This window comes from Rhynchophorus ferrugineus, unplaced genomic scaffold, assembly GCF_030347505.1.
Source record: "Rhynchophorus ferrugineus isolate W39M unplaced genomic scaffold, kcgeb_rfMv2 rfM8, whole genome shotgun sequence".
Taxonomy (NCBI): domain Eukaryota; kingdom Metazoa; phylum Arthropoda; class Insecta; order Coleoptera; family Curculionidae; genus Rhynchophorus; species Rhynchophorus ferrugineus.
In genome coordinates this window covers 14,460,505-14,482,229 of record NW_027472587.1, presented here as the reverse complement: position 1 = coordinate 14,482,229, position 21,725 = coordinate 14,460,505, and the positions used below count along the sequence as shown (strand labels likewise).

Sequence of the window (21,725 nt, the reverse complement as noted above, 5' to 3'; positions counted from 1 at the left end):
GCTGGAGAAAAAGTGAAATATCAATATAAACAACTGTTAGACCATCTAACCTAAGTGTTAAATTCAATGGTTTCATATTTATCTACATAAAATAACATCGTTCTTTAGACAGGGTATCGTTATTTTTCCAGAAAGGTGGAAACTAATTTGATTAATATAATTATAAAGTAATTTTTTTTTAACGTGAAAAAATTATCACAATACTGGCGAGCATCTAATATGAATACCAATTATTTTGGCCTACAACAGACGTGAATTCGAATATATCAAATGGTTTTTATTAGTTAGTAGTGAAAACCCCAGTAAAAAGCATAAATTATGATAAAGAAAAATATCTAATAGAAGATAATTGACATTGTAGGAACTATATTTCATCATTTTGCATTCTCTACCAATATCAATAAGGAAAAAACGCTTCTAGTGTATGAGAATGAATTTGCAATGTTCTAGTTATAGATGTATGATCTTATGAAACCTGTAATTGGTGGTATAAAAGTTTTGGAAGTTGTGATATTAGTTGTGATACCTCGAAGTATTGAAGGTCGAAGATGAGAAACTTCGACGATTTCTATTTATATTTTGAGCCTGATAATGAAAAGACAGTAATTTATTACATACACCCAATAGAACTCGAAGCTGGAATAAACTCTCTGCTGCTCTGCCTGAGGACTATTGATCTGCACGGTGGTCAATTAATGAACGGCAACAATCCGGAGAAGAAACAAAAACGAAAATTCCCGTTCCGAACGGAAAAAAGGGTTATTTTTTCGTCACCCCTTGGGCGGCGAAAAAGTTTACAACTCTCGGTCGCGTCCCCTAAACCGGTCCGTTCCCTAAAGGATAATTAGGCGAGCGCAGGCAGGATGCCGGGATTCGCTACAGATTAAAACTCTAGATCCATCTTTACAACAAAGGATACATTCTCCGCATAATTTCTACCAGAAAAAACCCCAACGGCACCGTAACAATGAAGTTAACGAAGCCGGCCATGTTTAAATTCGACTTTGCGCTTAACCATCCCGCCGCCTTCGATGATTCGTTCGTTTCGTTTAAATCGAATGGGCTTATAATGTATTTTTGTCATATTTACGGTTGTTCTTGATGCGTTTCCCAAGGTTTCCCAAAGATGCGCGTTTTTATCTGTTGTATTTATAATTGTGAAGAACTCACACATTTTCATATGTTTTAGTTAAATATATAGTCTATCCAAAGTAGTAGTGAACCTACGTCATCTCAATTTATGACGTCAAAACGTCGCAATGTTGCCGCATCAATTCTGAGTTTTACTTTATTTTATCAATGACATATAACAAAATTATAGTCTAAATAAAATAATAATAATAAAAAGAAAAGTTATCAAATGTAATTTATTTTAACATTATAATATACCTAATGCAGATATTATTGAATAATTTAAACTACAGTTAACATACAACTTAAATATAAAGCCTCAGTAGTTTATAGGTTAGACTTGTTTTATTAACAGGTTAATTGAAAAGTCCCCGGCCTGACACATAGCGCTACTAGAATTAAATCCATATGTTGTTAGTTAGTTCTAACCGTCAAAATATGCGTGTATAAATTTGACAGCTGCTGGATCATTAGTTTGTGAATTATAGCACTTTGAGTGAAGCAACTTTTGTTATTGTGAAAAAAATGGATAAAAAGGAATTTCGTGTGTTGATAAAATACTGCTTTTTGAAGGGGAAAATACAGTTGAAGCAAAAACTTGGCTTGATGCCGAGTTTCCGCGCACTGCCCCAGGAAAATCAACCATCAAGGATTGGTATCCTAAGTTTAGACGTGGTGAAATGAGCACCGAATACGGCGACGAAAACATAAAAAAAATCGACAAAATGATTTTGAATGAACCTAAATTGAAATTGAATGAAATAGCAGACACTCTAAAGATATCGACTGAACGTGTACATCATATCATTCACGAATATTTGAGTATGAGAATGAAACGACGATGAATTATCACACACGATCACACGATGAATTAACTGGAATAAAATGAGAACGAAAATATTTTCTGATTCTAAAACGAATTTACTAATTGCGACAGACAATATATTAAACATCTTGATGACGTATGTTCAAAAGTTCTTTGAATAGAATATACTTAAAATACTTCTTATTTATAGATTTTCACTATTGGAATCTTAATAACTCGTTTTTCATTTTCATATTAGAAGAAAGCATAGACGTTACTAATGAAGAAGATGATACTCCATCGTCCGGATGTGGCGTTTCTTCGAGCAGCGGACCAGTACGACCGGAACCACAACCCGCCACTCTAGCCACGGGTCTCTATCCATCATCCCACGAAACTATATACGAGACGTCAGCTCGGCTATTGTTCATGGCGGTAAAATGGGCGAAGAACCTGCCCAGCTTTGCCAGTTTACCTTTTAGAGACCAGGTAGATATTGATTTTTCTATTTTCGAGGGGAGTTCATCAATAACCAGGTGTTTTTAGGTTATATTACTGGAGGAGGCCTGGAGCGAGCTGTTCCTCCTCAACGCTATCCAGTGGTGCATGCCACTGGACGTGTCAGCGAGTCCACTGTTCAACATAAACGAACACAATAAAAATGGTACCTCCACGGCCGATGTGAGGATCCTCGCCGATACCCTGATCCGCTACAAATCGATCCACGTGGATCCCGCCGAGTTTGCCTGTCTGAAGGCTATAGTCCTCTTCAGAGCCGGTACATTATTTTGTCTCCGTCAAATATGATTATAATATCAATGCGTTGTCTCTGGTTCCAGAAACGAAAGGATTAAAAGATCCCAGCCAGATCGAGAACCTCCAGGACCAAGCCCAGGTGATGCTATGGCAACACTGTCGAACCCAACTACCTGGGCAGGTCGCCCGATTCGGACGCTTGCTCCTGATGCTGCCACTTCTCCGATTGGTACCTGCCTCCCGAATCGAAGCGGTATTCTTCCAGAAAACCATCGGGAATACCCCAATGGAAAAGGTCCTCTGCGACATGTATAAGAACTGACTGTTAAACATGATCGAGAGCATGATGTAACTGTGGCAACTTCTTTGGATCGACCATCAAGCGACTTTCTCCTAGATCATACATATTAACGATCCGGAACAGTATTGATCTCGTTTATATTATACATATAATATATTGTTATGGATATCCATGTTAATATTTACGATCTAGTCATGCCATGAAAAAACAAAATTAATACGCCTAAAATTACCGAAAAAATTGTATAAAAACGAAGCAAGCTCTGTACATACCCTTTTTTTAAGAGAAAACTCCACAATATATAGATGTTTCCGCGAAAAACATTAGAATATACACTGTATTATAAAAGGTTCGAACCCTAAGTAATTTGTTCGCTTTAAATCGTACGATATACTGTATAGAAACGAAATATTACTAAATGTAAACGGAAAAATAAAACATTATTCAGTGGTTAAACGGTGACATTTATCGTACATGTATCTTGTGTAATGTTAAATTATGAGAAATGTGATGTTCTAGTCCTATAAAATAAATTAAATATAACTAAATAACCGAAAGTGTTTGATTTATAACGAAAAACATTTTTGATTTTCATTAAATTGGGGTTTAAATGTCATTAAAGGGCTCTACATTACCAATAAGTTAGGAGAATTTTCGTAAGATGGCTATGACGTTATAGTGCATTTTTCTGAGAAACCATAGGAAGGGAATCTACCAACATAAAAAGGTACAAACATCTCCTTTGTAGTTCCCTTTTTATAGGGTAAGCAGATTTCTATTTTTCTAGACCACAAATTAAATATGTACTACTAGATGGCACTCTATCATCCTGAATTTGTATTTTATGAAGCTCCAATAATCAGTATAATGTGGCGACATCTGGAGGATGAATTATAAACTGTTGACGTGAGATAATATAGATATTACTTTATTTCCTAACAGTACTGATAGATATCGCTCTATATTATTTTTGTTTTTATTACAACTTTACTTTTGAATATCCTTTTAAGCCAACATAAAACATCATCTTTTAAGTTGGATTTTTGTTTTAAATAAAAAATATATAAAGTGTAAATTCCAATGGTAATAGTAAGTTTTAATTTAAAGTTTCGACACAATGCCCTAACGATTTTATGTATAATTTCAAGATGATTGATTCTAGGAATGTTCAATCAATTCAAACATTTAAAAGACTTCTTTGAATCACAGTCTCAATTCATCCACGTTTCAAGGTTATGAGTAATCAAATTTATTCATATTTTCTCTTATGTTAATTGTTTATGTCAATATATTATATATTTTTAAAAATATTACACATGTTCAATTTTATTTTAATGTTGCTTTTAGTTTTTGATATATGTAGTAAGAAAATTTATTGTTAAAGTTATGTTCTATTTGTTGTGTTCATCATAAAGATCTAATTTAATAAATAATTAGTTTTATTTAGCTTGGCTTAAATAATTCTGTATCTGTGTATCTGCTGTTTGAGTATAAGTGTGGATATAAGAACATTACAAGTCTTATTAGTAGGAGAGTAGTTTTGGCTTCACATGATTTTAAAAATAGTTAAAATCGACTCAGTAACACAAGATATCTGCATGACAATGTGTTATAAAATAAGAGGGCAATAGTTTTATTTTGCAAAAATATATTCCATCAAATTATTACTGAAGCTTGAAAACTTTTAATGATGAGGAATTAAAATCATATAAGCTACCTAATAACCAGTACATATTGTGTACTTAAGCTTGAGTTCATCCCATTTTTTCTTAACATCTGCTTTCCACCTGAGTATAACATTAATGGTCATGCCAATATATTTGGCTATATTCCCATATGGAACCACTTGTTGATTTATATATTATTGGCTTGTGCTTGATTCTTTTGTAGGTGAAATAATTAGGCACTGATTTAATTTGACGCCTTTTTTGTCTAGCATTGTATTTTGGCAGTAACTGTTTGTAGCTCGGTTGACTCTGTGTTGTTCTTCAATGACTAGAGTTGCACTGTCATCTGCAAATGTAGCAACAACATTTTCATTGAATGTAGGTAAGTCCCAAGTGTAGAGCAGATAAAGGACGGACCCTAAAATAACAGATATTTGTTTGGCAAAATTAGTTTTTTTCATTCAACATAACTCCCTTCAAGGGTGATACACTGATTATAGCGACTCTCCAACTTTTCGATACCATTTTTGTAGTACAATTTGTCCTTTGCTTCAAAATAGTCCTCAGTTTCGACGATCACCTCTTCATTCCACGAAAATTTCTTCCCAGCGAGCATTCTCTGGAGATCTGAGAACAAAAAATAGTTTCTGGGGGCGAGATCTGGAGAATACGGTGGACGAGGAAGCAATTCCAAGCCATCATTTTCACTGACTTGTGACACGGTGCATTGTCTTAGTGAAGCAGCACTTTCTTTTTCTTCAAATGTGGGTGTTTTTCGGAAATTTCATCAAAAAGTAATTACTGAATACTACTGACATGTAATTAATATTTTCATTTTAAAGGAAGTAGAATTACTTTTATATTTGAATGTTCTGTGGATCTGTAAGAAGGAATGGAATTTTTCTATGGAACGGAATAATTCAAAGCAAATGTTTTATTGTATTTTAATATATTATTTGCTATTTTCAAATAATATATTATAATAAATATAGACCATACAATAGAACTTAAACAAAACCTAAAAATTAACGACCTATGTACCTAAACATATACCTATATTATAGAAAAAAAAACTAATTCCTGACAAAACTAAAAATAATGGCACAATAACTACTAGAACTTTTTTAAATAAAATAAATATTTTATTTATTATTGAACGGAAATATTTTTTAACAAAAATCGAGAGAGTAATCGAAATATTAACTATTATTGTCACAAAAATAGTCAAAAGTATTTTACTATTTTTCAATCACAATTTTAATCTTTTTGACCCTATTACATTCACAATCTTGAAAAGTATCATTCCAAAATGCTGCTATATTAATATACAATATATTGTATACAATATATATTAATATACAATATATTATATTATAAATATATATGTAAGTATAAATTATACACATTTTCTCATTCATGTAGAACCAAAAATAGCGACTGAAACAGTCGATAGTAAAATGTAGTCAATTACCGAACAGTCGATAGTCGATTTCAGTCGATAGTTCCCAACACTAGTTTAGACCCCCATACCAAGCTTTATTGAAAGCTTGAGCAACATCTGAAAATGTTATTTTCTTCTGGTGATTTAGTAGAATTTGAAATTATAAAAAAGTGAGAAGGAGTTCTGGCTTTAAAATATTGATCAATATCGTTTAGGATGATGATATGGTGACGGATGATAACACCAATAACGTGCGTACTGTATTAGAAACCAAACCGTCAGAAAAGGATTTTTACGAGATGGATCGGAGGCGGCTGAGAGAGAAAGATAGTAGACAGAAAAAACATGCGAATCTAGTCGCGAAAACAAGAACCAATTTTAGAGAGTGACGAGCACAAAATCGTATTCGGCGCTTGGACCAAGGAAAACCTTTTTTTTTCACAACATCCATCTAGTTGGCGCTGGTCGCCGTCATTACCTTGAACGCCCGTATTTTGTTCTTAACCGTTGACTATCGGCGTCCCATTATGTAAAACATTTCTTGCGTATGATGATTTGGATGATTGGTTTTTTATAAATTATCTTTCCGCGATGGGTATTAGATCATTTTTACTATTAGTCGGCTGCCACGAAGGAAAAAAAAGTGGACGAACGTCCTTGAAGCAATCCGAAGAAGAAAATATCGATAATTTATTTAATAATCGACGGTAAATCACGAATATAGTTATTTTCGTATAATGAGCGATGATCGTTTTTTTTTCGATTGGATTTAATGGACGCGCTTATGAAAAAAGGAGGTTTAAACCGAAATAACAAGAGAATAACAATAAATTAATGTAAATATAATAATGTTTTTAGGAGCATACCAGTTTTTGTTTCATTTTAAATAAATAATGTAGTAACTTCTAGATATATCAGATAGACGTTAATAGTGAAATTAAATAAATTAAAAAATCGTATTTGAACTGTGAAAAGAACTGAAGGGTAAGAAAGGAATCCTTAACATTATTGTATTACTTTTGAAAAACGCTGGATTAAATGTGTGGGCTTAAAAGGAAATTATGTTGAGAAATGAAACGCTCTTTTATCGAAAAAATATCTTTTCATTCAGAGTCATACGACAAGCTGCCCTGGTAGTAGTGAAAAAAATGTCGATATATCGATATATCGGAAAAAAAATCGATAATAAACTCTTACAACTAAGTACCAAAATATATTAATCCTCTAAAACTAACTGTCAAAATATACTAAACATTTAAAATTAACTTCCAATATTAAAGGCTTATATAAGAAATATATTTATATTTTTAAAAAAATATAAATATATTTATATTTTTGAAAAATATATCGATATTTCTTGAAAAGAATATCGATATTTTTGGTCGATATATCGATATGTTTTTCAGCAGATATTTTTGGATATATTTAAAAAAAAAATTAAAGTTATTTATTAAGCATCATAAAAAGAACGTTATAAAATCGGTACTTAATTTTAAATGTTTAGACTTTATGTTTAGTTTTTTGAATGTTTATTTTAGTACTTAATAAATAAGAATAAGATTATTTATCTTATATTTCACAGTTAAAAAATTGGTTTTGTGCAAATAACGGAAATCAAGTGTCCTGTATTTGATAAGACAAACCAACTTTTTTTCTTGGCTGGAACCGGGAAGAGGAATCCTGTTACGGATACCTGGTCAGGTAGACCTGCAGGAATAAGCGAGTTGGACTGGTTATGTAAGGTTATGTAGGCTACCCACTAAACCCCCCCCCCCCCTATCAGCTGATTTAATGACCCTAACTGGCACTTCCTACTGTTAGTAAGGAGGATGCCCGTAACCGGTAACACCATTAAGAGGCACAAAGAACAGGCAAGGACGTGGCGTCGTTATCACACCACGCAGCTTGCGGTACATGAGTTTATCGCTCGCTGGAGAAGGTCGAGACAATTTGGAGTTAGAGCACGACAGGGAAATTTCGGCTGTAATAGAATAAGGCCACGAAGAGCCGAATGAGTTGGCTTAAAATATCATCCAGCTCGGTAATACATCTATTGTCTGAGAGACGAAGAGTGGAGAAATATCTCGAGTAGAGCTCGGATATAAAATCGTGAACTTGGGGGACGTCTATTTCTCTATGAATTTGGTTGTTCCTGACGAACCAGGGGGCATCGATTATTCTCCTGAGAATTTTAATTTGAAAGACGTTCCACCTGGCTAGGTGAGACGTATTTTAGATAGACACTGGAGCCATATAGAACGACTGATCGAACCAGCATCTTGTACAGGAGAGATTTTATTGAGAGCTGGCCCGGTTGATAAGCGGGAACAGCAAATTAACAATACCTTGACCTTTATGGAGGGATCTTTGAATGTGGGAATTCCACCTAAACTTGCGATCAAAGACAAGACCGAGGTAGGTGGCTTCTTCTGACCATGGGATTTCGGCGATCTCGATTTTAAGACGTGAAATGCTCGGTGCAGAACGCTTCTTGTGGAAGAAGATGGCCTGGGTTTTATGTGGGTTGACCTGCAACCTCCAGAAATGTAACCACTGGACCGTCTCATCGAGTTATTTTTGGAATCTGCTTCGGATGTGCGGTGCTACTCTTGAAGAAGCAAAGTAAGCAGTGTCGTCTGCGTAAAAAGCTGCCTCAAATTGTGGTCTCCTAAGGATATCTGATAGAAAAATATTAAATAGATGGGATGCCAGCGGGGAGCCTTGGGGAACTCCTGCGTCGATGGTTTTCCTGCTAGAGAGAATATCTTTAATCTTAACCTGGAACGATCGTCCTGATAGAGCTCTTAGGTCATCAGGTAGACCTAATCGGATGCATTTCGCCACTAAGCCTTCGTGCCAAACCTTGTCAAAGGCTTTGATTAGGTCCAAAAAGACCTCTCCAAGTCTTTCACGTCGGTTAAAAGCACAGTTGATTTTTGCGGCCAACCGATGGGCCTGATGAACTGTTGAGTGGTTAGCGCGGAACCCGAATTGCCCATCTGGAATGATATTGTTTGTCTTTGTAAAATCATTAAGAACATAAATAAGTACTCTTTCAGTAAGCTTGGAAATGGAACTTAGTAGGCTGATAGGTCTGTAGTTATAAGGAGATGAATTAGCTCCTTTTTTGGGGATAACTGCGATGAATGAATATTCCCATGTGGATGGAAAGTTTTGTAGCCTCAGAATGGCGTTGATGATATTATTTAGTTCGGCGATCTGCTTGTAGGGAAGATTTTTGAGTTGGGCTATCGAAATATTATCGAAACCCGAGGCCTTCTTGTTCTGAACCGAACCAAACCAAACCAAACCAAACCAAAATTCTATCGATGGCAAAGCTAATGAGAAAATGTACGGTGTTAATTTGAAAATACAGATGCAAATGTAATTGACAGCGTTACTAAAATATTCATTTTATATAGTTTATAGTAACTACAACACAAAAAAGGAATTTAAATTATATACATTCATGAATATTTGATTTCTTTAAACTTCTAGTAACTCTGTATTGTATCAAATTAACTTGTAATGTTTGGGTAAATAACGTGCAACCGCAATACTTCATCAATTACTTTACAAAATCCGTGTTTAAATAATGTTTTACCATATCAAGTTTGCTTCATAAGCAATCTGGGCATAAGTATTGTTCGAAATGTTTGAAATTTCTGTTTGCTAGAACACACACACCAAGAACTTGATAAAATCGCATTATTCAATCAAATATGTGTCACTTACCCTTAACCCGGTAAAGTATAGTCTGTCTAAAAATTTGATGTGCAAGAATTTGATATTGGCTTTTCGTAATCTAACCATAATGGGATTTGATTGACACTTGTTGAAAAATATCGAAAACGATATTTTTTAAATTATCGATATATCGAAATATCGATATTTCTCTCGCCAGCCGACACATCTATGAGAGACCACGCTAAATAAAAGCGGGAAAAAACTTAAGACAATGCAGAATTCACAATAAAACCTGATGATTAATTCACAGTCTTTATAGATATTATATATCGTGAGAAAGCAGTAGCTGGACCATAACATTTCATTTGTCACTGCTCTCCAACCTTTCAAACCATGTCGTTGAAATAACAGCGGAGCAGAAAGAAATTAAATTAAAGCATTAAGTGGCATAAGACCGCACCTATATCAAAATATTTTCTGTTTCACATACCGGGTAACCATTGTACTAAACAATATTGATGATGTTTAATTATTTAGCTTTGACTTTCTAATGCTTTTGCCGCACCCTTTACTCCTTTATACGATTGCAATATCAAATATATCGGCTAGAAAGATTTAAACAAAAGTTATAGTATCTAGATAATGCCTTTATAACAGATTTTCCTTAACGGTTCTTCCGACTTTGTTGAAATTGAAAAATAGCTTCATATTTAGGCATATAAATTTAATCGAAAAGATTTACAGCAGATGGTTTTTGTTATATCATATCAGGCACATTTGTAACCAACATCATGTCTGATCTGTCAACATCAAACTGGGACCTATTTTGAAGCATATGATAAATCGTACTACAAAAATCGAAAAAAAAAAGAAAAGTTGGAGGGTCGCTATAATCAATGTGTCACCCTTAAAGGTAATTATGTTGAATAAAAAAAGAAATTTTGCCAAAAAAGGTGATTTACTATGGTAGGCCGGGGACTTTTCAATTGACCTGTTATTTCAGTTAGGGTCAACAGCGCAAGAACGACCGGAATACAGGCAAAGACAAAACAATTTTATTCTTCAGTATTACAACATTCGACGATATGTTGCAAAACATACTTGGAAACATTAAAATCGGAAGCGCTACCTCATTCACCATATTCTTCGAGCCTTGCTTGCTTCAATTGTTAAGAAGATAGCAAAAAATGGGTTGATTCGTGAATAGCCTCAAAAGATACATGGTTCTTTCGAGATGAAGTAGTAGCGGCGATCGATGAATAATACTTTGAATACTTTCAACTAACTAACAGGTCAATTGAAAATGTGTCCGGCCTCACACATAGATGGCTCTACTAGAATTAAATCCATATGTTTCTTAGTTAGCTTTAAAAGATGCTTGTGTAAATTTGACAGCTGTCGGATCATTAGTTTGTGAATTATAGCATTTTGAGTGAAGTAACTTTTGTTATTGTCAAAAAAAACGGATAAAAAATTTTGCGTTTTGATGAAATATTGTTTTTTGAAGGGAACAAATACAGTTGAAGCATAAACTTGGCTTGATGCCTAGTTTCCGGACACTGCCTCAGGAAAATCAACCATCAATGATTAGTATGCTAAGTTTAGACGTGGTGAAATGACCACCGAAGACGGTGAACGCAGTGGACGCCCAAAAGAGGTTGTTACCGACAAAAACATTTAAAAATCCACAAAATGATTTCAAATGACCGTGCGAGCTCACTTTTGACCAAAAACAACGACGAGTTGATGATTCGGAGCAAGGTTTGAAGATGATCAAGCGTAATAAACTCGAATTTTTACGTCGATATGTAACAACGAATGAACCATGGCTCCATCATTTCACTCCGAAGTCCAATCGATAGCCATCCGAGTGGACTGCACAAGATGAACCTGTTCCAAAGCGATTTGGGAAAACGTAACAGTCGGCTGGCAAGGTTATGGCATAATAATTTGCATTGACTACCTTGAAAAAGGAAAGACCATCAACAGCGATTATTGCATAGTGTTATTAATGTTATATGTTAAAAATGTACCGTGTCACAAGTCTGTGAAAACAATGGCAAAAGTCCATGAATTGGGTTTCGAATTACTTCCTCATCCACTGTATTCTCCAGATCTAGCCCCCAGCGACTATTTCCTCTTCTCAGATCTCAAAAGAATGCTCGCTGGGAAGAAATTTTCGTCGAATGAATAGGTGATGGGCGAAACTGAGGCCTATTTTGAAGCAAAGGACAAATCGTACTACAAAAATGGTATCGAAAAGTTGGAGGGTCGCTATAATCAGTGTATCACCATCGAAGGGAATTATGTTTAATGAAAAAAAAACAAATTTTACTAAGAAAATGTGTTTTAGTATGGTAGGCCGTTGACTTCAATTGATGAAATGTTACATTTTACCGATTCTTCAGAACAAACATTAAAATTTTAAAGTTCCTGTAAAACTAATTTATAGCCTCTAGAATAAAGAGATCGCGACATACGCCGACATATTCGAAAATATATACCTCGCCAGTGGATTGTTTCAAGAAAAATCACCAAACCATCTGTTTTCGTCAAGCCATCGTCTCCAACTCGTAGGACTTGCCATGGAACCTTTACGTAATAACTTTCTAAACCGTTCGAAATTTAATACACTATTGTATGCTCTGTCGAGCATCGTCTTTATTAAAATGTAATAAATAACTGGGCTCACGCTCCATTGGTGAAGATGTTTATGGAATAGGAGTACACCCACTGTTCATTGTAAATTCGATTCCTAACTGAATCCGTATCGATTGTTGGGTTTCTAAAGTAAATCAGCGATATTGTTCGGGAATTATCAGGTACAAGTGCTTTATTTGTCGCTATTAATATTTGTCAACTACACATTACGACAAATTATTCATTATATAGCAATTTTTCTTAATATTGTTGTCTAGATCTAAGATCTCAGACCCAAACGTAATTAGTTTTTGGTGGATGTACTCTAACTGATCGACCCCATTTAAATTTAAAAATATAAATAAAACGGCATAATTTTCACACATAGCTTAATAATATTACTACAAAGGATTCAACTTACAAGTCCATTGTTGTCGAGTAGTTACCAGTAATCTTGTTTTTTTTGCAAACATTTTTTCTTAGCTGACCATTAATACCTTCCGATGAATGTACTCATCACTACATAGTATAAAAAAAAGTCGCCTTTTCTGTCCCTATATCCCTATGTGCGCTTAAATCTTTAAAACTACGCAACGGATTTTGATGCGGTTTTTTTCAATAGATAGAGTGATTCAAGAGGAAGGTTTATATGTATAATACATGCATAATATACTAAGGCAACATTGCTAATTTTAGAGGTTTCTAACGTGATGTCGTTAAAATTAACTAAACTAACCTATTTTTTTTAACTTAAATTAACCTATTTTTTAGGCTTATTTAGCAATTAGCAAAAACGCTGCCTAACCCTACGAGTTAGATCAAATTAATGTACTACAGTATTGTACACCATAAAAAAGTCTACAAAAAAGTCCGGGATGGTATATGTTTATCTTTTAGGGATAACCCACATTAACCATTTTTATTGTTTACTTTTTACGTGAGAAAATGGCTTATTTACGAAGCTATTTTAAGCAATACGGCATTAATCCTTATCGAATTAAGTACCTTAAATACAGTGTGCAATTAATATAGATCAATATGGTTCCTTACAGCATGTAAATTAAACAAATATTTTCGGAGATATTACAAATTTAAAATTAGCGTTTAAAAATGTGTAATGTAATAAAAATTGTATGAATTTAGATATTCCAAAGATAGCAGGAAATCTTCATAGTAAGTATAGGGGAAGAGGAATTGTTTTACCCCAAATTTAATGCGTGCAGGCCAAGGGCAGTAATGAATGAACCAAAAATACTGGATCGATTTTAATCATGTTTTCATTGAGTGACATAGGCATATATATTTTATGCCCGTGCAAAGTCGGAGCGGGCCGCTATGTTTTTATATACAACGTTCATATTTTTTCTGTAGTGTATTTAATTTAGTATCAGCATTGCACCCGTGCGAAGCCGGGGCGGGTCGCTAGTTTCTAATATATAAAGGAAAATACACGCAGACAGCAACAGAAGAAACCTGGAGATATCAAAATGACTTAACAAGGAAACACAGGAAACAAGAATTTAAAAAAAAAATAAAATACTTTATTTGAATATACAACTGTCTATTAGGTAGGTTAAGTCTCGAGAAGATAACACTTCGTAGAAGACGTGCTTGGAATTTTACTTGATGGGGGTGTAGAACCACTAACTTAATAGAAACTCATAATACTTAATAGTAAATATAATAAAACAAGTCTAACCTACAAACTATTGTGACTGTTTTATAAACTGTAGTTTAAGACCTTCAGAAATAGATGATTTAAATATACTATGTGATAACGTTACTTTTTTGTTTGTTTTATTGTTTTATTTGCATTAGAATTTTGTTCAGGTTAGAGTCCAAATAAACTAAAACATAAATTTGATGCGGCAACGTTGCATTATAAATTATTTTGACATGCATTGGCTGTTTCATTGGAAGGACTACACCATGTGGAAGATAACAATTTTAACTTCTTCAATAATCTGTGGATATTCAATAAAGAGTATCGTTTTTATATACAGTAGGTTATATTAATTTATGTATTATTTAATACTATATATAAACCTTTTACTCATACTCATACCTATGAAATCACCGACATTCTAGTAGTTTTTTTTTAATATTTACATTCCTAAATAGTCGATATCTAAAATTACAATGAAATCTTTAAAATATGTTACTGAAAATCTATATCTAAATTAAAATTAATTAAACTAGTTATACTAAATGAAAAATCTAATTATTTTGTAATGAAGTGTTCCATTAAATTCAAAAAATTTGGATTTACAATAAATTATTGCAAAACATATAACAATATATTATAAAATTTATTTTATATATAATATATTGCGGGTTACATGTATCCGAAAATGATATCTTGAATGAAAATGATTCTTGATAATAAAGAATATATTATAATGCCCAAGATCTTTAAGTACAATGTTCTTTCAGTTAACACCAAAGACTAAAACATCTGAAGTCTCTGACCAAAGATGTTTTTATTGTGTTTGACGCATAAACTATTTTGTACGTAGGAATTGGTCTAAATAAATATATTTTTCTTTATTGTCGTGACAAGAACGGTTTCCAAAGCGGGTAATTTGTTAACATCAAAACAGGAAGTAAAGTTACTTTGTATATAATGATCATTAGTTATGAAAAAGTTTCGTACTTTCAAACAGATATTTTTTATTTTTCTTTTATTATCTAAACACCTATTGTAATTTCCTTTTAATCATATTTTAGCATCCTAGTTGTTGCTTATACGGTAAGATTTTTTAAGATATACAGTCTAATTATATTCATAATTGAATAACGTATCCATATATGAATATAGAATGCTTCGATGACCTTCAATATGTTAAAGAAGCAGATAAAATACACTTAGAAATTTCCGGTTTCCTATTTTAAGGGGGTTTCCTGGTCTAGAATTTTGACAAAAACGATTCTTTTTCTTTTTTCTTTTTTCATTTTATTATGGACAAGTCCTTTAAGAATATGGTATAAAATGGATTTTTTTTGAAATTTAAATTATATTCGGAAATATAGCTGTTTTAGTGACGCGGTATCGTGTTAACGTCGGGAACTATCGACAGAAAACGTCTATCGACTGTTTAGTAATTGACTACTTTTTACTATCGACAGTTTCAGTCGCTATTTTTGGTTCGACTGATTTTACTACTTTTTACTAGTGACTGTTTCAGTAGACTGTTTCAGTCATGTACTTTTAGTTACTATTTTTGGTTCAATTGGTTTCATTCGACTGATTTTTAACGTTCTGGCTCTGTCATCATAGCCGCGACCTCGACAAAAATGTAGCCAATTTATGCTTACATATATTTATATGTGATATGTATAGTTTTACGAATTTTTTGGTACTTTGCTTGTAAATAACATAAAACATACGTGGAAACATTAAACTAGGAAGCACTACCTCATCCACGGTATTCTTCGGACCTTGCTTGCTTCAACTGTTAAGAAGATACCAAAAAATGGGTTGATTCGTGAATAGCCTCAAAAGAGACGTGGTTCTTTCGAGATGACGTGGCTTTCGAGTAGTAGTGGCTATCGATGAATATTACTTTGAATCAAATAACAGGTCAATTGAAAAAGTGCCCGGCCTGACACATAGATGGCTCTACTAGAACTAAATCCATACGTTTTTTAGTTAGCCCTAACCCTCAAAAAATGCGTGTATAAATTTGAGAGCCGTCGGATCATTAGTTTGTGAATTATAGCATTTTAAATGAAGCAACTTCTGTTATTGTGAAAAAAATGGATAAAATGAAATTTCGCACGTTGGTACAATATTGCTTTTCGAGGGGAACAAACACGGTTGTGCGCTATTTTTGGTTCGACTGATTTTACTACTTTTTACTAGGGACTGTTTCAGTCATGTACTTTTAGTTACTATTTTTGGTTCAACTGGTTTCATTCGACTGATTTTTAACGTTCTGGCTCTGCCATCATAGCCGCGACCTTGACAAAAATGTGCCCAATTTATGCTTACATAGATTTATATGTTTTTTTTTTTTTTTTTTTTTTTTTTTTTTTATAATTATATACATTGTTACTAGTCGTTGCCGACTAACCTACAATTTGTCCTTATAATAGCTTAAATCTAGGTATATATCTAATAGGACTCATCAGTCCTACATAGTCTCTAACATAATAATAATTGTTTTAACACTTTGAGTTTTTTCTAATGCACCTCACTGCACTACACTACAACACACTACACAAGTTCAAATGGTTTGGTCCTTTTGAGTCTGCGTCCGGTTTTGGTGTTGTCCAAGAGTTGTAATACTTCGAAATTAACATGAGAGTGAAGTCTCTCCTCATGTCTCTTTGCAATTCTTTTAATTTCTTGATTGACAGTCGGTATCTGAAGATCTCGATGTAAATAAATGGTCCGGTAATATCTGGGTGCACCTACGATGCTTCTTAGGACTTTGTTCTGGAAAACTTGTATTAGATTTATGTTGCTTTTTGCGGAACATCCCCATAATTGTATTCCGTATGTCCATATAGGTTTTAATATTTGTTTATATAGAAGTAATTTATTATGTATAGTTAATTGAGATTTTCTTCCAATTAGCCAATACATTTTTCTATATTTTAACTCAAGTTCTTTTCTTTTCTTTTTGACATGTTCCTTCCACCGTAGTTTTGCATCAAGTGTCATTCCGAGATACTTAGCATTATTGCTGTATGGTATGACAGTGTGGTTTATGGTCAATGGTGTAAGCGCGGCCTGTTTATAGGTGAATTGAACATGCACAGATTTGTTTTGGTTAATTTGTATTTTCCAGATTTGGGTCCATTTATTTATAGCGTCAGTAGCCTGTTGTAGGTTTCGGGTTGCTTCTTCGCTATTGTTTCCGACAGCAAGAATAGCAGTATCATCAGCAAATGTAGCCATTGTAATGTTTTCGATTTGTGGTATATCACATGTATAAAGTAGGTACAGAATTGGCCCCAGTACACTTCCTTGTGGTACACCTGCTTTAGCTTCTTTTATTGTAGAGTAAGCTTCCTCTTGTTTCACTCTAAACATTCTGGCTGTGATGTAAGATTTTAATAGTTCGGTGTGTTGCTTCGGTAATATTTTCTGTAGCTTATGGACGAGGCCTTTGTGCCATACCTTGTCGAAAGCTTGTGCTACATCTAAGAATACAGCTGAGCATACTTTATTATCTTCATAGGCTTTTTCAATAACATCTGTTATTCTATGCACTTGATCAATCGTTGAATGTTTGGTAATAAACCCAAACTGGTGTGTTGGTATTAGGTTTTTTCTCTCTATAATTGGTTTTAATCTTTTCAAGAGGAGCTTTTCAAATACCTTAGCTATCATCGGTAACAGTGAGATAGGTCGATAAGCTTTTATATCATTTGGTGATTTTCCAGGTTTTGGAACCATTATTATTTCAGCCATTTTCCAAACGTCTGGGACATATTTCAGTCGAAATGCTGCATTGATTAAGTTAGTGAGCTTTATAATACCCTTTCTTGGCAGATTGTGCAGCAATTGCCCTGTTATTAAATCATAGCCTGGTGATTTATTTGGCTTGATGTTAGTTTTAATAACGTTGGTGACTTCTTTCGGAGTTGTTAATTGAATTGTCGAATTTTCGCCGTCTATGTCCGGTAAAGTATGTTCAATTTCACTTTCGTTTGGTTTGAAAGTTTTCTCTAAATGGTCAGCGAATGCTTCTGCTTTCTCCAGGTTGCTGCGTGCCCAACTTCCATGCATGTTTCTTATCGGAGGACTATGTAGACAGGATCGTTTTAGGTATTTAGTGGCTTTCCAGAGCGAGTAGTCTGTGTTCTTGTCATCTGTTAAATTTCGTAGATAGTTATTTATGGAATTGTTTTTAATTTCCAAAATTTCCCTCTTCAACCTTTGTGTTATGTTGTTTAAGATATTCTTATTTTCAGGTGTTCTATTTTGCTGCCATTTTTTCCGTAGTTTTCGTTTTTCAGCTACCATTTCCTTGATTTCTTTCGGGTAATTTATTCCTTTGGTTGAAGTTTTAATTTCTGGAGTGTTATTCCAAGCAGCCTGTTGGATGTCTGCAACGAATTTATCGGTTTCATAATTTAATTGGTCTTCTGTCTTAAGGGGAACATTTAGTTGAATTCGATTGTTTATTTCTTCAACAAATCCTTCCCAGTCTGTCCTCTTGTTGGTTAATGTTGGATTTTGTTGTTTTCTTATAATGTTTTCACTCAGCGTCAAAATCACAGGTGTGTGATCTGAACTTAAGTCAAAATTTTCTTCAACTTCCATGTAGTTAGTGGTTATGTTTCTAGCTATAAAGAAGTCTAACAGGTCTGGAGTTTTCTCTGGATCGGTAGGCCAATAAGTTGGTTTTCCTGTCGACATGTAACTGCACCCTAGCTCAGCAGCTGCTTTATGTAATTCATTACCTTTAGTTGTCGTCATTCTAGATCCCCATCTTGTATTTTTAGCATTGAAATCACCACCGATTATAAATTTTTCTCCTAGGTTGTTTAGAACATTCAAGTAATTTTCTTTTTTTTGGTTGTATCTTGGAGGGCTATATATGGAAGCTAATGTAACCCTGTATTTGCTAGATATAACAGTTACTGCCGTTACCTGATTTTCTGCTAAACTGAGTCCGGGTTCTTGATGATGGCATATATTATTTTTTATTATTATTGCACTTCCTCCTCTTGCTGTGTTAGCTGGATGAATGGTGTGGTAAAAGTAATAACCTCTAAATTTAATAAAGGATTCCTTTGTCAAATGGGTTTCAGATATTAAGCAAATATCTATTTTTTGCAATTCTAGGAATACTTGTAGGTCAGCGTGATGTTTCTGAATCCCATTAGCATTCCAAATTGCGATGCGGATGTCTTTACTTGCCATTTTTAGTTCTTGAGGCCACCGCCCTATTGTTTTCGAGTTTAAGTAATCTTTCAGAAAACGATTCAATAATCTTTTCCTGGTTGTCCAGCTTTGCTATAAGTTTCAATAGCAGTTCGTTGGTTGTAACGTCTTCTTTTTTTGTTTCTTTTTGAGCGGTTTGGTTTATGCTTTGAGCATAGGTCATTTCATCGTTGATTTCGTTGTACATTTTTGGTTGTTTATTTTGAGTCACTGTTTTTTGCTCTTTAGCCTGACTGATTTTATTTCTTCTCTCTTGGAATGTTTTCGCAACTACGCATCCTCTGTAGCTTGCTGGATGCGCTTCATTGCAATTCGCACATTTCGCTTTTGTTCCTTTGGGTTTTTTGCATTCTCCCGTGATGTGTTTTCCTGAGCATTTTACACACCTTGGTTCCCTTTTACAGAATTTTTGTGTGTGTCCATGTAATTGGCATCTCTTGCACTGTGGCACAAGATTTGCCTTTCTAAGAGGTTCTATTTTTACTTCGACTCCTAGAATTTGTTTAATTTCATAAATTGCTTTTATGTCCGTGTTATGTTGGAATGATAACATAAACAGTGGTAAAGGCTTCTTCTGGACAACTATTTCTCCATTGTTATTTTTATTTCGTTCTTTTTTCAGGATATTTGTGACGTCAGTACATTTAAGTCCATTTTTTATTAACTCTTCCACTATTTTAGTAGTTTTAGCTGTCGGTGGAAGCCCTCTTGCCATTACTTTAATGTCTCTGGTTTGCTTATCTTCATACGAGTGCCATTGTAATTTTAGGAATTCCAAGCACTCAGCAATTTTCGTAAAAGTTTTACGACATTCGGCGTTTAATTTGATTTGTCCATTGTTTAATGTTGTTGCTCTAAATAGTATATTATTTGTTTTCATTGTTTCATATAGCAAGTCAAAGTCTGTGACATTACTTACTATAATTGGAGGTGGTCTCGGCACTTTTATTTCTTTATTCAATTCTTGTGCTTTAATGGTTTTTGGTTGTTGTGGTGAAGCTTCAGGTGTGTAGTTTGCTTTTCGTTTCTTATTTCTTTTAACTGTTATCCAGCCTACTTCTTTTTGCAATTCTTCCTCGTCTGTTTCATAGTTTACAGGCAATTTGTTTTCAGTGCACTGGTTCACTACGGGAATGCTAGTTGGATTGTATGTGTTTTGGTTTTTTATTAGGAGTTGTAGTGCATCTAATTGTTTTTGCATATTTGTTAGTGCAATTTCCAGATTCCGTCGGGCTGTTTTTTCGTTAATATACGCATTATAGAGAGCTTGCTCATTTTGCGTTCTCTTATGGTTTTCTTGACAAAAGATTTGATTCTGTTGTGCCAGATAAGCTTCACCTGACGTTGAGGATTGTGTTTCCATCTCATTTAGTCTCTGGTTCTCTCGGTATTTGTTTCAGAACCGTTATAACGCCGCATTTGTGGTACAGATGATGCACCTCCGACCCTTAACAGCCCCCAAAATTTTACCTTTGTTACTTTATTGCAGTGACCATCGTTTTAAACACATTTTCACTAAACATTTAACGCGCAGTTTTAACACTGTTATTGTCGTCACGGTTTTTACTTATTTTTTAAAATCGCATTTGTGGCACAGGTAGTACACTTTCAAATTTATTACACTGACCGTCGCTCCAAACACGTCTTTACTCTACGAAGGTCGAACGACAACTGGGATTTATATGTGATATATATAGTTTTACGATTTTTTTGGTAGTTTGCTTGTAAATAACAATATATTGTATATTAATATAGCAGCATTTTTGAACGATATTTTTCAAGATTGTTAATGTAATAGGGTAAAAAGATTACAATATTTATGGTATTATATGATATTATTCCATTCCATAGAAAAATTCCATTCCTTTTTATAGATCCACAGAACATTCAAATATAAAAGTAATTCTACTTCGTTTAAAATAGAATTATTAATTGCATGTTAATAGTATTCAGCAATTATTTCCTTCTTTCTCTTTTTTGAAGTTAGTACATGAAGGGATATGGACATCTCCGTCTCGTTTATACTACCATCGGAAAATATAAGCACAGATAAAATTAGCTGCTTCAGGCAATTATCTCCGTCCTTTCCTTTCTCACAATTGGTTCAGAAAAGGGTTCGTACATCTTCGTCTGACATCACGAATTGAAAAAAAAACAGTCGAACCGTGCATTTGACTGAAAATAGTAATTACTATTTTCAGTCGCTAGTTTTTTAATTATCGACTGTTTCGACCGTTTTGCGACTATCGACTGTTTCGACTGTTTTCAGTCGATAGTTCCCAACGCTACTAGAAACGAAATTTTAAGAGCGTTTTTCTCGTAACTAGGTTATTTTGGGAGGGTTAACGCGATATCTCAAGTTCTACTGAACTTATTTACTGATTGATTTTTTTTCCACG

General features: G+C 33.9%; 1 protein-coding gene across 1 annotated transcript in view; it reads left to right on the top strand.

Annotated features, from left to right (window-relative positions):
* LOC143200891 (photoreceptor-specific nuclear receptor) overlaps nucleotides 1-3,149 on the top strand; it is a 45,027-nt gene extending 41,878 nt beyond the window's left edge. Inside the window, exons 6-8 of the mRNA XM_076411660.1 lie at nucleotides 2,196-2,425; nucleotides 2,483-2,714; nucleotides 2,776-3,149. Of these exons, the coding sequence (XP_076267775.1) occupies nucleotides 2,196-2,425; nucleotides 2,483-2,714; nucleotides 2,776-3,014 (701 nt within the window). The 3' untranslated portion in view covers nucleotides 3,015-3,149. The remainder of the gene's footprint in view (nucleotides 1-2,195; nucleotides 2,426-2,482; nucleotides 2,715-2,775) is intronic.
* Nucleotides 3,150-21,725: the final 18,576 nt, after the last annotated feature.